Source organism: Pleurodeles waltl, chromosome 3_1 (assembly GCF_031143425.1).
Source record: "Pleurodeles waltl isolate 20211129_DDA chromosome 3_1, aPleWal1.hap1.20221129, whole genome shotgun sequence".
Lineage (NCBI taxonomy): Eukaryota > Metazoa > Chordata > Amphibia > Caudata > Salamandridae > Pleurodeles > Pleurodeles waltl.
Genome location: NC_090440.1, coordinates 1,336,427,060 through 1,336,439,879, shown reverse-complemented (window position 1 = coordinate 1,336,439,879; position 12,820 = coordinate 1,336,427,060). Strand labels below are relative to the sequence as shown.

Genomic DNA, 12,820 nt, shown 5'->3' with positions numbered 1-12,820 from the left:
CAATGAAAGAAAGTTGTATGAGAAACCAACACGCGTTTCACAAACTATGAGTGAGGAAGCACCCATCATTGCAATTCAGGTCTAATGTAGCGCTTATAACAACTGGATGACCATCTCCCGATGGACTTTACATCTGCTACAGACATCCCTGAGCCGGCCGCTAAGGTAGCTGCCCCAATCCTGAACGAATGCGAAGAGTACCCCTGCGAGCCACACCTGCTGCACCAAGAGCCACCTTCAATACTGCTAAAAATTGGTACCACGATAAGCATTCCCCGTTTGCGTGTAGAAAAAAGGCAGATGATCCAGAGGATGGGCGGGCCAGCAGGTAAGATCCCAAGCGACCCACTGGGCATAACAGAGACCTTGGTGCAGCTCTAAGTTCAATGCGTGAGCCCTTACTCAATTGATCAGTCTTGGACTTTTGCAGTTAAATTGTCACCAACCCCGGAATGATACGTACATTGGCCCACTGAAGGTCTCCTGAGTGGTCACCCTTGGAAGACCCCACTAATTCACTAACGCGGAAAGTGCCATAGAAAGCTGTAGTAAATACTGCAGAAGATAGCCTTTTTGGTGGGGGGGGGTGCTTAAATAGCCCCCTCCCCACATGGTGCGCGGCAGCCGGCGCCGAAACCAAACGTCACCCATGCACAAACCCTCAGTTAACTTTCACCTCCACACCTTGCGAAACGTGAGGGCGGAAGTACCCTGCCAGCCCAACGCACAACTAGTGCGGGGTGGTTTGGGCCAAGGCAGCCCCGATCTCTAAGGGGCCGCGTCCCCCAATCTTGTGGGGGCGCTTTACTATAAGGCCAAGCCAGATATCTGGCCTGATTCCCCTAACGAATTTGCTGACTTGTCCACCTCTTACATATGCATTTTTTTTTTTTTTTTTATGCATACACATACACAAAGTGCTTGGATGTTCTCACCGGTATGAAATAGTTAGGAGCTTGGTATTGAACTCCCGCCGGTGTCGTTCCGTTGTGCACACAACTGGTAGGTTAGAAGGCAGGGACCTAGCTACCATTGGTGAAGCATGTGCAGTGGCACCGGCGCCCAGAGGGGCCACCTAAGCCCCAATAATTGATATATTTTACACCCTAAGAAAAGCCAAATGTGTCATTTTCTTTGCTTTGCACCAGGGCCCATATCACCCTTTCTTTCACTGCTGTTAGAAGGCAGCGTGAGACAGAAAGGCGCAAGCACAAAGGAGCCACGGTGGATGGGGTGAGGGCACAGTGTGGCCTGAAAGCTTTATGGTAAAGTCTGTGGCTTATAAACAAAGCGCTAGGGCTATCCCGGTGGCGCTCTCTGATGTCACAGTACTGCTCTGACATCTCAGTTGAGCTCTCCGACGTCATAATACAGCAGTGACGTCACAGTGGCTCGCATGAATGCAGCAGTTCAGTCAGTGCCGTGTGGCCGTAGCATGGCTGCTGTGCTGCGTGGCGAGTACTTGTGAGTGACCATTCCTTAGTGTTCCTGGTCATGGCTGTTTGTTGAGCCCTGACGTGTGGCTCGGGCACAGGGATCAGGCCAGAGCCGCTCGCCGGAGGCAGGCAGTACTACTCTGCCTCCCCACGGGGCCCAGGGAGACTCGCCCGAGGGCAAGAAGAGGCGGGGAAGGCTGCCGATCGGCCAGGCCCAAGTTCGGACCAGTGTACCCCCGCCAGGTCTGCCAGAAGCTGGGCACACCTCCCAGGCGACCCCGAGGACTGATCCTGGTGGGAAACGACAGAATCACCAAGATGACCTGCTGGACCTGCCCTTGGACTATGCGAGCCCTTGCCTACCTCGTATCTCCTGCCACACCTGTTCTTTTGCGTAGCCCCTAAAACTATCTCGGTGGGACTCAGACAAAACCCCAGCAGCGGAGATGGAACTGGGCACACTTTACACCCAATAGCCCCGCAGAAGATGTCCAGGCACAGGAAGGCCCCAGTCCCATAGAGGCCTCGTCTCCAAGAGGCCCAGGACCAGCCCCGAGGAGACGAGGGCTGAGGGGACCAAGAGGACGCCTCGTCCACTCGGGGACACTCCGCACCCCGAAGTTCACCTTGGGACACCCTGGACCCACGATGCTTTACAGACAAGAGGCCGCCCCGCTACCTTCGCCCAGCCCTTCAGAGACAAGTTCCCTAAGTCCTAACCCAAAGAGAGAAAAAAAAGGAAAGCTGAACTGGTACAGTGCACCTTGTCTCCTCGTCCATGCCCGTCAGGGGGAGCCAGTGTGTGGCTGTTTACTGGATTACGTGTCCTTGTGTGTGGTTCGTGATGGTCTCCGTGTCTGCTTTGTTACATTATGGGTATTTGCATAGCGCCTTGCTATAATTTGCGTGGTCCCCTGGTGCTCCCGGGGTCTTAGCGCTCTTTTCTCTTCTTCGTACTCCTGCTTACTTGTATGTATTCAGCCGTGTTTGTTTTGTTTAGAGGGGGCTACGGCAGAGATGGAGTAGAATTACACACTATATTGGGTAGATTCTGGCTAGAGCCTTTCTGTTTCATGGGACCCTTATCCTGCAAGTAGTTTGTAGTGGATTCTGTGTCCCCGAATGTGACCCCTTAGTACCTGCTCTGTCCATGTGTGCCTCTCTTGGTGACTTCTCTGCCCACGAATGTGGCTCTCAGTGGCTTTTCTGTCTCTTGAGTGTGGATTTTGTGACCATCTGCATGACTCTTGGTGGATTCTCTGACCCTTGATGTCACTACTTGGTGAATTCTGTATTTACGTGCCTTGTACGTATTAGATTATTCGTCCCCGAGTAAGGCTTCGTTGTGGATTTTCCGCGCACGTGCCTGGCTCTTAGTTGCTCCATGTGTGTGGCACTTAGCGGAGTCGCTGTCTCTAACTGTGGCTCTTGGTGGCTTTTCTGTCCCCGAGTCTGGCTTTTTAGTGGAATCAGTTTGTGTGTGTGCGTGTGACAGTCCGTCGTGTCTCTCTACGTTTACTCAATCATGTTTGGAGTCGGATGGAGAGGCGGGTACACGGGGGTGTTCACTAGTGAGGGGGGTTAACAGGTGCGTCATGGTTACTAGGCGGTGTGAGGGGTGGGGGCAGAGACTCTGTGTCCCTGAAATCCATTTCTCCCTCCCAGACCCCCAGCTCCAAGCTCCATGACACCCCCACCAACCCACCCCAGTGGCCCTACCTTCCTCATCACCTGCCCTTTAACTAGGGTGAATCGTCACTGCGCCTCTGAGCCCCCACCGGATTTTCCTAATCCCCGGATCTCTGCTGCCCTCTCCCCGCTGCTTTTGAGCTCTTGTTTCCACGGGAGTATCACAGGACTCGGAAAATGTTCTTGCAATTAAATATGCAGAGAAAAAAAAACGAGGCCAGCGCTCCACTCGGAGGAAGGAATATGCAAAGAGGCAGCAGCTGTTTGTCACCATAGAAACCTCCCTCAGCCCCCATCCTGCGCCCCCATGCTTAAAATTCCACTATGGCCTGCCGCCATGCACTGGTACTCCGCGGAGGGCGCGCGCCAGTGCTGGTGTCTGTCTGTACCTTTGTATCTGGTGTGTGCTTGTGCGATCTCTGTGTGTAACCGTGTGTGTTTGTTTGTGTGCCTATGTCGGATCTTTGCCTGAGTAGTACATCTGTTGGCGGGGGGGGGGGGACTGGAGGGTGGCGTGCGGGGAGTCATGGGTGCGTCTGTATCTAGATATTTGTGTCTGTGTGTGACGGATCTGTGGATGTTTCTCTGCGATCCAGCTACATTTGTTTGCACGTGTTTCATCGACCTGTGTGTTGAAGGGCATCTAAATGTGTGAACGTGTCTGAACCTGTCTTTCACCTGTGTGTGATGTGTGCGTGTGGTTATGTTTGCTTGTGCAACCAATCTGCACGTGTCTGTGTGAGATCTGTCTGTGAGCAGTAGATGTGCGTGAGGGCATCTGTGTGTGTGTTTAGGTGTGTGGGAGATGGGCACCTACGTGTCTATGAATCTGCGTGTGTGATTAATTCTCCGTGTGAGAGGTAGCAAGTGACGTCGTATGTGTGTTGGTGTCTGTTTATGCGGTACGCGTGCCATATATCTCCACTCATGTGCGCCATGTTCACTCTTCTGTAAAGGACAACGCATGAGCGCGGATTCCAGGGGTCTCGGGTCTCGGAGGAGGAGGGAAGGAGCTGGGGGTGTTTGGCTGGCTCGCCTCTTGCAGGGGAGACGGATGCTTCCCAATCGCAGCTCCCACCCCTGCAAGAGCTCTGCCCTGGGCGTCACATAAAGCGATGTCAGAGCCCCCCTGCACTCCTTCACATGCTTCAACGGTGGAGTGGCAAGACATGGACCCTCGCTGACCCCAAAAAGTACCCAACCCCAATAGTCATTTTGGAAAGCATGGGTAGTATTTATTTGAAAAAAACATTTGATTACGTTTGACAACCACATTCTGTCAGCTACCTTCTGACAAGAGAATCTAAGATGGACATAAAACTGGAAATTTGATAAAATCAGCACGGAGTATCTTAATCAAAATGTGTCTACAAGCGAAAACTTCGAGCTCAACTTTGCTCAGGCCCAGTGCCCGTTTTAGATACTGGCAGGCAATGCTTGGCAGGACTTACACTACTTGAGAAGTGCTAGACTATGATGGTACCCTCAATCACCAACATCTTAGGAAGTCTCTCGAGCAACGGTCAGTAGATGAACCAGACCGGACCCAGCCCCCTTATTGCCTGATGGACACCAGGATCTGAAGCATGAAACCCCTCCCTCATGTGTCCCCAAAAACTGCCAAAGCCCTCAGTGGACCATGCTAAGCGCAAATTGTACATGCAAGGCCTTCACATCCAGCCGCCTCCTACACCAAGGAGCAAATTAACACATTTTTAGCCCAATACATTGGAAGCACAGAATTAACACACCCCATGATGTGACCCCAAGGTCAGTATTTGAAGGGATAGTATAGGTGGGTCAGTCAAGGCAGCCATCAGGTCCTGGAGGCGTCTGAGGGGCAGGCAAAGTGAGTGTTTTTGGATACCGAGGCATGGGTCTCATTACTCCATATTTCACTAAACATTTTTTAAGTCTCATTTTTGTTTTCTTATTAGTTTGTGACACATTGCCACATGGGAACTGGTTCACAGGGGCAGCACTGTGATGGGCCATGGGTAGTGGTCAAACAGGTCTGCATAAATGTCAACACGTTTTTTGATCATTGGATTTTCCTTTTGATTAAGTCCTTCGTAGAGGTTCTCATTGGGTTTGCAGTTCTGTTTATCCAACATCTCCACGTCTAAATCTCTGCGGAGGTTTGCTATTCTTGGAAAGCACGAAGCACCTGCTGCTGTCGGAAGGGCCTCGCTCTGTAGTTTTTGCAGATATTTCCAATACTTCTCTTGTCAACCTGTCTAAGCCAGTTAAACCTAAAGGCCACCAGTGCTTTAGAGCCCCTTTGGATACTAGAAGAACCACTAACAATGCCACCCTGATGACTCGTTTCAGGGTGCCTGTGCTCATATTGGAATGTACCAGCAAAAAATCCCACTGTGCAGAGCAGGGGAAGAATCGAAAAGCACTAGACAACGCACACCCTGTGTTGTACGCGCAGGGATAAAAATCCCCAGCTCCCTGTCCAGCCTGTTTGCCCTCTCCCCACAGTTTTTTGATTTTGTGAAGGACAGCGCTCCCTCATTTCAGCAGCACAACTTCACTCCCTTTCCTGGCTGCCTGTTGCCTGCAAGTACAAATCCCATCACCCTGGCCCACAAATCAGAACATAACCTCCAGTTTACTGTCTGACACCCCTAAAATGTGTGACCGCCGAACTGTGTCCTACCCATGCCATCACGTAGTCAAGGTACCACCTGCACCTTCACCATATGAAGCTTTGACTGTCCTGCTGCGTGAGCGTGAAGCTCATAACATGCCTGTACTGCAAGTCCAGTACAGGCATGTCCACCCCCATGTTTGGATGGAAAAGTGTGGGTCTACTCTGTGCCCTTGTGAGTAGTGTTTCAGTATTGTGTATCAGAACTAGGACAGAGGGCATATTGACCCAACATGAAACAGCAAAGGCCGTTGTAAGTCTCCTGGCCTGCATCTCTCAGACCCCCTTGACCACCTGGTGCCTTCCTCTTCCCTCCTTTGTAGAAAGCGGATTTTGAACATGGCACAAACTTAAATTCATTCTGGCTTTTTTTCCAGTGCCTTCCAGGGTGGATAACAGTTGCCCACTTGAGCCAGTCTCTTCTGCTGGGTTTGCACTCTGCGAACCCTGTGGGGAAGGCGGGCACATCACCAGGATACCACATGCCCTTCACGCTCCTGACTCTGTACTTATCCGTAGCAACCCTTCACCAACCTGAGGTGAACATACGGATTTTATGCTCTCTAACCTCCGGTCCTTGGTTGTGTACTGTTGGCTGAGGCTCTCGTCATCTCCCCTGCACTGCTTTAACCATCTTCCACCTCACTGCAAATAAATACAATCTCATCTGCCAGCTCTTTATAGAACGTTTAAGGTGTTCAGAACAACATTTATTAAATCTTCTGTGTTCAGATGTTTTTACCATCCTACATCATTCACAATTGTTCATGGAGACCGTGTTTTTACTGATAGGCGTGTTTATCCTTTCAGCAGCTGTATGCTTTGATTGGCGCCGCCCTTTCTGTCCGTTTGGCTGTCGTATTGTGCATATCTGTGATGGTCACGTGAACTACCAGCCTCCATGTTCCACTACCAGGTGTCGGCCATCTTAGAAAGACTAATACTATGCACTTCATGTCCATCTGCTCCTACTCCTCACAGGAAGTTATATTTCATAACCATAGCATGTGCCAAACAATTTTATAGGTACACGGGTTAGATGCTGGTTAGATGTCTACAATGAGAAGGTCTTTGTTGGTCCTCTGCGGTTTAGTCCTTCAAAGCTTGCCTCATAATCTAGAAATGCTTCCTTTTCTAACGATGTGATTTTTCCTCCTCATGCTGACATGTGAGTTAATTTAAGTTGTCCTCTGTTGATTATGATAATTATGATTTACATAATGAAATTACTCTTTGGGAAAAGAAAATTGGCTTGCTTCACAATCCCTTAAAAAGACTTCACTTTTCAGAAACCATAAAGAAGTTCCGCACATCTGCACAGTTGCATTTGGAATCTGGGGTTAATTTGCGTGGATCAGTCTGTGACTTGTTATGCCAGATGCATTAATCAAGACATGTAACATAGATTTTATATTTTTAATTTTCGCTAGCCCTTCTACCTGGGAACATCAGCCATCTTGCCCTGATTCCATCTGTTTCTTTATACTGGCTTTGCGATAAAGCACCACTGAAACTAGGGGTGCAGGATGTACTGCAGCACCCACATAAAGCTTGAGAGATTTTAGATGGAGAATGAACTATAAAAGGAGATTTTCAGATGTTTTTCTTCTCACACAATGATTATTAAAATTGGAGTCCATTATCTTTAGATGTGGTATTTGCTCGACATCCTTTCACATGCTGATCATTGTAAATATTACTGTATAGACCTTAATATTATTTTGTGAAATTAATATTTGAACACAATTGCATAAGTCATGTAACTACAGTCATGGGAACGCTTAAAAGCATCTACCTTGGAAATATATGAAAATCTACTTCAATTTAAATTTTGTTTATTGTACACAAATTAAATATTTGTTTGATTTTTTTATTTTTATTATGACTATCACTACCCACTGTACTGCCATTTTTACCCCATTGAGGGATTACGTCTGATTAAATGCTATTGAAATGTCTATTGAAAATGAACTCTCTTTTGGGTTCTATTAAATTTCCTTTCATTATGGTTGTGTGCTGGAGCCATCTGAAACGGTTCAACAAAGAATCAGAACAGGCAGTACAAGTGGTGCAGGAGCCTTGATTTAGCGAATTTTCCATAAAATGGCAGCGAGTCAGCCTTACTTTTGCTGTCTGCTGAAAACAAATCCAAATAAAAATCTGCGGACACAGGTTCATAAGTTTTTTTTTTTTTTTTTTTTTTTTTTTTTTTTTTTTTTTTTAAAGTAGTATCTTACTACGTTACAAACACAATATTTAAAAACAACAAACAGGGCAAAACGTAATATTAATCTACGTTGGCCTCTGACTTTCATTTCTTATAATTTCCGAAGGGCGCCTTCTCATGACCAGTGTAGTTACTGATGCTGCGCTCAACCATGCTAGTTTTTTTTTTCTTCACACAGTATGGAATTAACACTTTTTTTTTTCTTCTACAGAAAATAGGTTTTTTATTACTTTCTATGGAGGATTGTACATACTCGACGTTCAAAAGGAAGACGCCTTGTCTACGTATCGGTGTATCACCAAGCACAAGTACAGTGGGGAGACCCGACAGAGTAATGGGGCCCGGCTCTCCGTGTCAGGTAAGAGGCCCTGGTAGATAGACCGCAACCTTCCTATACAGATGCTGTAGCTTTCTCACTCTGATTCATTATTCCTTGGGTAATGTGGGACATCTGGCCTTTTGGCCCACTGTGATGAGATATCCTAGGGCAATGCTACTATTTTGGCTCGCTGCCATGCAGTATTTTCTCCTAATGTTGTGCACTAAATTTGTAAACTGAGTGCCTGCACCCAAAGCTTAGTGCAGAAGCCCAGGACCAGCGCTATGGAATGTGAAGTGTGGAATACCAATACTGCTTAGACTGAATTCTACCTCAGGTTGCTTTAATCCATCTCCAGAAACTCCCTGTACTTTTATCTCACTCTTGCAGGTTCTTTTTCATTTATGCTGTGTTTCTTTCTCACTGTTTTCGCGCCTTTCTCTTCCTCCTTTGTTCCAACCTTTTGTGTTTTTCTCTCTCTTGCTCTGAGTCAACGTCTGATAAGGAAAAATAAGTGCTGGGCCCCACCTGCAAGTACCGGCTCAAATTTGTCACGGTCTATATTGCTGCACCATTACGGAAGTATGGGTGCATGAGCAACACTGTTGTATCCGGTGGTAATGCTGTTGATTTGTCACACAGTGTTCCAGTGTTTCTTTGTTAATGCCTTGTATTTGACACACTGTGTTGCAATATCTCCATGGTAACGCTATTGGCTTTGCATGCTAATTTGTTATCTTCTGATAAAGCATGCAGTACCTTCTGTTTCTCCACAATAGTCTGCTCCTTCATGTTCCGCGGAAAGTTCCAGATCAGGTGGCTCTGTTTGACGTTGGTGCAGAGCCAGCACTGACCTGGAGAGAGGACACTGACCTCAGGGGGCACTGTGTTTAGCAATAACTTAAGATTTAAAAGCACCAGCTGCAGAGTTCCTGGAGGGTCCTGCTTTCAGGCAGCAATAAAAATGTCAAGATAACTCTTGTGATTAATTCTCCTGCTGGAGAGAGATGGAGTTTTGTCTAGTGTCAATTTTTGGCTTGCCATACGGTAGCTCAGAGGGTTATATTACTGTTGCAAAGAAAAGATCTGTATTCCATGTGGATAGCTGAATGGATTAGTAAAGCCAGCCTTTACCAGTGTTTTAAAACAAATTAAATGTATGTAAGAGAGAGGGTATGGAGTGATGAGGGGCACTTTTGCCAAGTGATAGTGAAGGAATCCGAGGAGGAGGTCATGGGTGGGGTTGAACTCAACAAGAGATAGTCACTCATGCATCACTGGAACTAAAGCCGGCCCGCTGTCACGTAGTCACTTTTCACACCAGCTGGCACATCTGGGTGTAGATAAAATCCCACAAGTATACAATCTGTTCAGTGTGTATCTAGTTTGTGTACACAACTTGGACCTTGGGGTCCTCAGTATTTAAAGAATCATCTGCTTGGTGCTAGGCAAGTGAGTGGTGTTTTTAGTTTGAATGGTCTGCATGGAGCTGAAATCCAAACTGGCTGCATAGTTGGGTATTGCCCTGTGCTCCAGTGTGCGTTCTGATTTCAGAATTAGTGGGATTGAGCAGGTTAGAGATAACAAATCTCACCCATATTTATTACGTAAACGTAATTGCATAACTGTACCCAGCATTGTTATTTACAATGCTGGAACAGAATTATTTTCCTGCATTCATAGCCACGAGACCTTGAGTCTCCTACAAGCGTAGTACCTTCCGTGCATCAAAACATTTTGTGAACTCATAGTTTGACCATCTGCATGGTCTTCCTTTGCCCTCTAAGGGTCCTACTCCAGGGGAGAAAAAAGGCAATAGCTCTTATACAAATCCTTGCTCTCTTTACTTGTGCCGGAGGCCTGCTCACCTCAGAGCAACCCTACCTATGATACCCCCAACATCCACGGGAGAGAGAGAGAGAGAGAGAGAGACTGGGCAGCTGACCCATGTCTTGGTCCTCTAGCACAGACCGCAAACTCCAACCACCCCACGGCCACTGTCTCTTAGCACAAATGCGTTTGCATGGAAAGTGGGGTATGGTTGTGAAATTGACCGAACGAGCTGCCCCGCAAAGTTGCAGATTCTTTACCATTTGCTGCAAGCACCCCCTCTGAGGTCCATGTGACACTGTATGCCTTAATCCCTGTGAGTTGCTAATGGAACCTGAAGTGTCCCTGCCAACCATGAATTCACCCCACCAGTGGCCGCCGGTATGGTTAACCTACCATCTGGTTCCCCCCCCCACCTGTGCTTCACAGATTTGTTAAGAGCCCAAATAGTTAGTCCTTCATTCCATGCCTACTTGCCACTGTGTCTGACCATACATTCAGTTCTTCTGGGAAATGCTTAGCCAACCATAACACTTTGGCAAACAGCAAATCAGGCAGGTCCCTTGGCCATATTCCGCTAGATCATTGCCTCAATGCAGTATCACAAACACTGGAGTTAAAAGCCCCTTTGGTATCATTTTCTCCACAACAGTCCTTAAGTTCTTGACTTTCAAAACTCCTTGGCTATACCACTTCATATAGAAACATACTTTCTTGGTACGCACATTGTAGCCGCTAGTCTAGCTCACCTCACAAGCCCTCCATATTTAAGAGTGGCCCAACACCTCATGGGTAGACAGATCACCTAATGCATAGACAAAGTGTGGGAGGAACCAACAGCATGACGCTGAAGGCTAAATCGTGTCAATACAAACATACTGGTTGTAACATTCAGATCTCCACCTCCCAATTTTTTTGCACTATCTGGTCATCAAAATCTAAACCAGCAGCAGATGTGCCTGGCCCAGTGTGAATTGAGTGGGAGCCAAAATCCACGGGTTGGTCACATAATCCACCAAAGCTATTTTAACTCTTTCATGACCTTAAATCTGGACAGTGGAGTTCCATCAGCATGGAGGAATATTGACCTCACCTCTCCTTTTGGCTGGACTGCCATATACTTCTCAAGTACCTGGACTGGGCAGCAGTGGGACTCAGGAGCCCTGTGGAGGATAATGTACTCACACTGCTGCCGACAAGTCTGTCTTAGAGAAGAGTGAGGTCTCTGCCAGTGACCCACCTGGCAGGCTTACTTCCTCTATACAAAACCCCAATGAATGTCCTTCTTGGATCTTGCCACCAGCTCAGCTCCTCTGAAAGCCTCATAGAAGCCCAAACCAAAAACCACCCTGAAATGTAGGGTTCCAAACTGTGACAGGTGTCTTAACACCTTTAAGCCTTTGGTAGCTCTTCAATGCACTCTTCTTGTGGAAAGATCTAGCCAAATCCCTGTGTCCCTTCACTTTGGCAAAGAAGGACAATGCTACCAGGTGCCGCCTGGACTAGGCTGCAGATTGGCTTCCTATCTTAGTAGCGAGAGGAGTGCCAACCAAGATGCATCAGAGAAAAGATTCCCATCTCCCCCTTGACCTATAAAAGTCGGATAACACTGAGATGCCCTCTCATAGGCTCTTTGGGACTTGGGCAATATGTTGGCTGCCACAAGGTCTGGTAGGGCAGGGCACTACATTTCCATAGATGGTCTGTGAATGGTGTTAGTAGTAGCTCTGAAGCTACTGGATGGATGTGCCTGGGTTCCTGCAGCTTGAAACGACAGAGTCTGCAGAATTATTCAACACTGCTCGTACATGTTTAGACTTATAGGTAATGTTATTCTTTAAGCAAATGAGAACGATTTCTTTTAGCACCCTAAGCACAATTTTACAACTAGCTTACTGTTGATTTATGGACTCTGAATCACCGCCATGTTGTCTTACCAAAATATCACTGATTGGTCATGAAGCTGTCAAGACAAGCAAGATAGGAAACCTCTCTAAAAAGTCTACATTCTTCACCAAGCCAGACTCAAACCAACCAGCGAGCCAATTCTGTGCACACACCACTCTTGGCCAAGAATCAGTCTGAAACCTACACTCCTAGCTGCATCAATAAATAAGCTCATCTCCTGCCTAGATGTCAGGGGAGCTGGCCATAACACTGGTCCATTGAACTGCTGCAAAATAAGTCCCAGATTCTGCTTTACCTTGCCAGACAACCTTGTTCAATGATGCTTTTGCATAAAGCCAAATAATGGATCTTGAAAATGTGTGCCCCATGTGAATGATGCAGAGGGCAATTAACTACCTCGGCAGGACTTGAAGTTGGAGTGTCACCTTCCTAGCTGCCAAACAAGCCCTTGTCAAACCTTTGAAAAACACTACCTTTTCCTGGGGAAACCTGAACAAACCTGCCAAAGAATCCAACTTGATACCCAAAAAAGTAGTAGTCCTAATGGGACCACATGTCTTTCCTTGCACCAAAGGGACCCCAAACTAGTGATGCAGCTTCACAAACTTATCTAAGGTTTCCCTGCAATGTGAGGATACTTGGAGCTCCAAGAATAAGAAGTTATCCAAATAGTGCAACACTCAGGTGAGCCCAAGACCTTCTTAAATACCCATTCCAGGAATAAGCTGAATATCTCAGAGTATATACATGATACC

At 47.2% G+C, this 12,820-nt stretch overlaps 1 protein-coding gene across 3 annotated transcripts in view; it reads left to right on the top strand.

Moving 5' to 3' along the window:
• The window catches only part of DSCAML1 (DS cell adhesion molecule like 1), a 468,701-nt gene that overhangs the window by 256,104 nt on the left and 199,777 nt on the right, over positions 1-12,820 (top strand). For all 3 annotated transcript variants that reach the window (XR_011201525.1, XM_069224722.1, XM_069224723.1), the window contains exon 4: positions 8,220-8,366. Coding sequence is in view for 2 of the 3 variants with exons in the window: in XM_069224722.1 (XP_069080823.1) it covers positions 8,220-8,366 (147 nt within the window). In the remaining variant the exon portion in view is untranslated. The remainder of the gene's footprint in view (positions 1-8,219; positions 8,367-12,820) is intronic.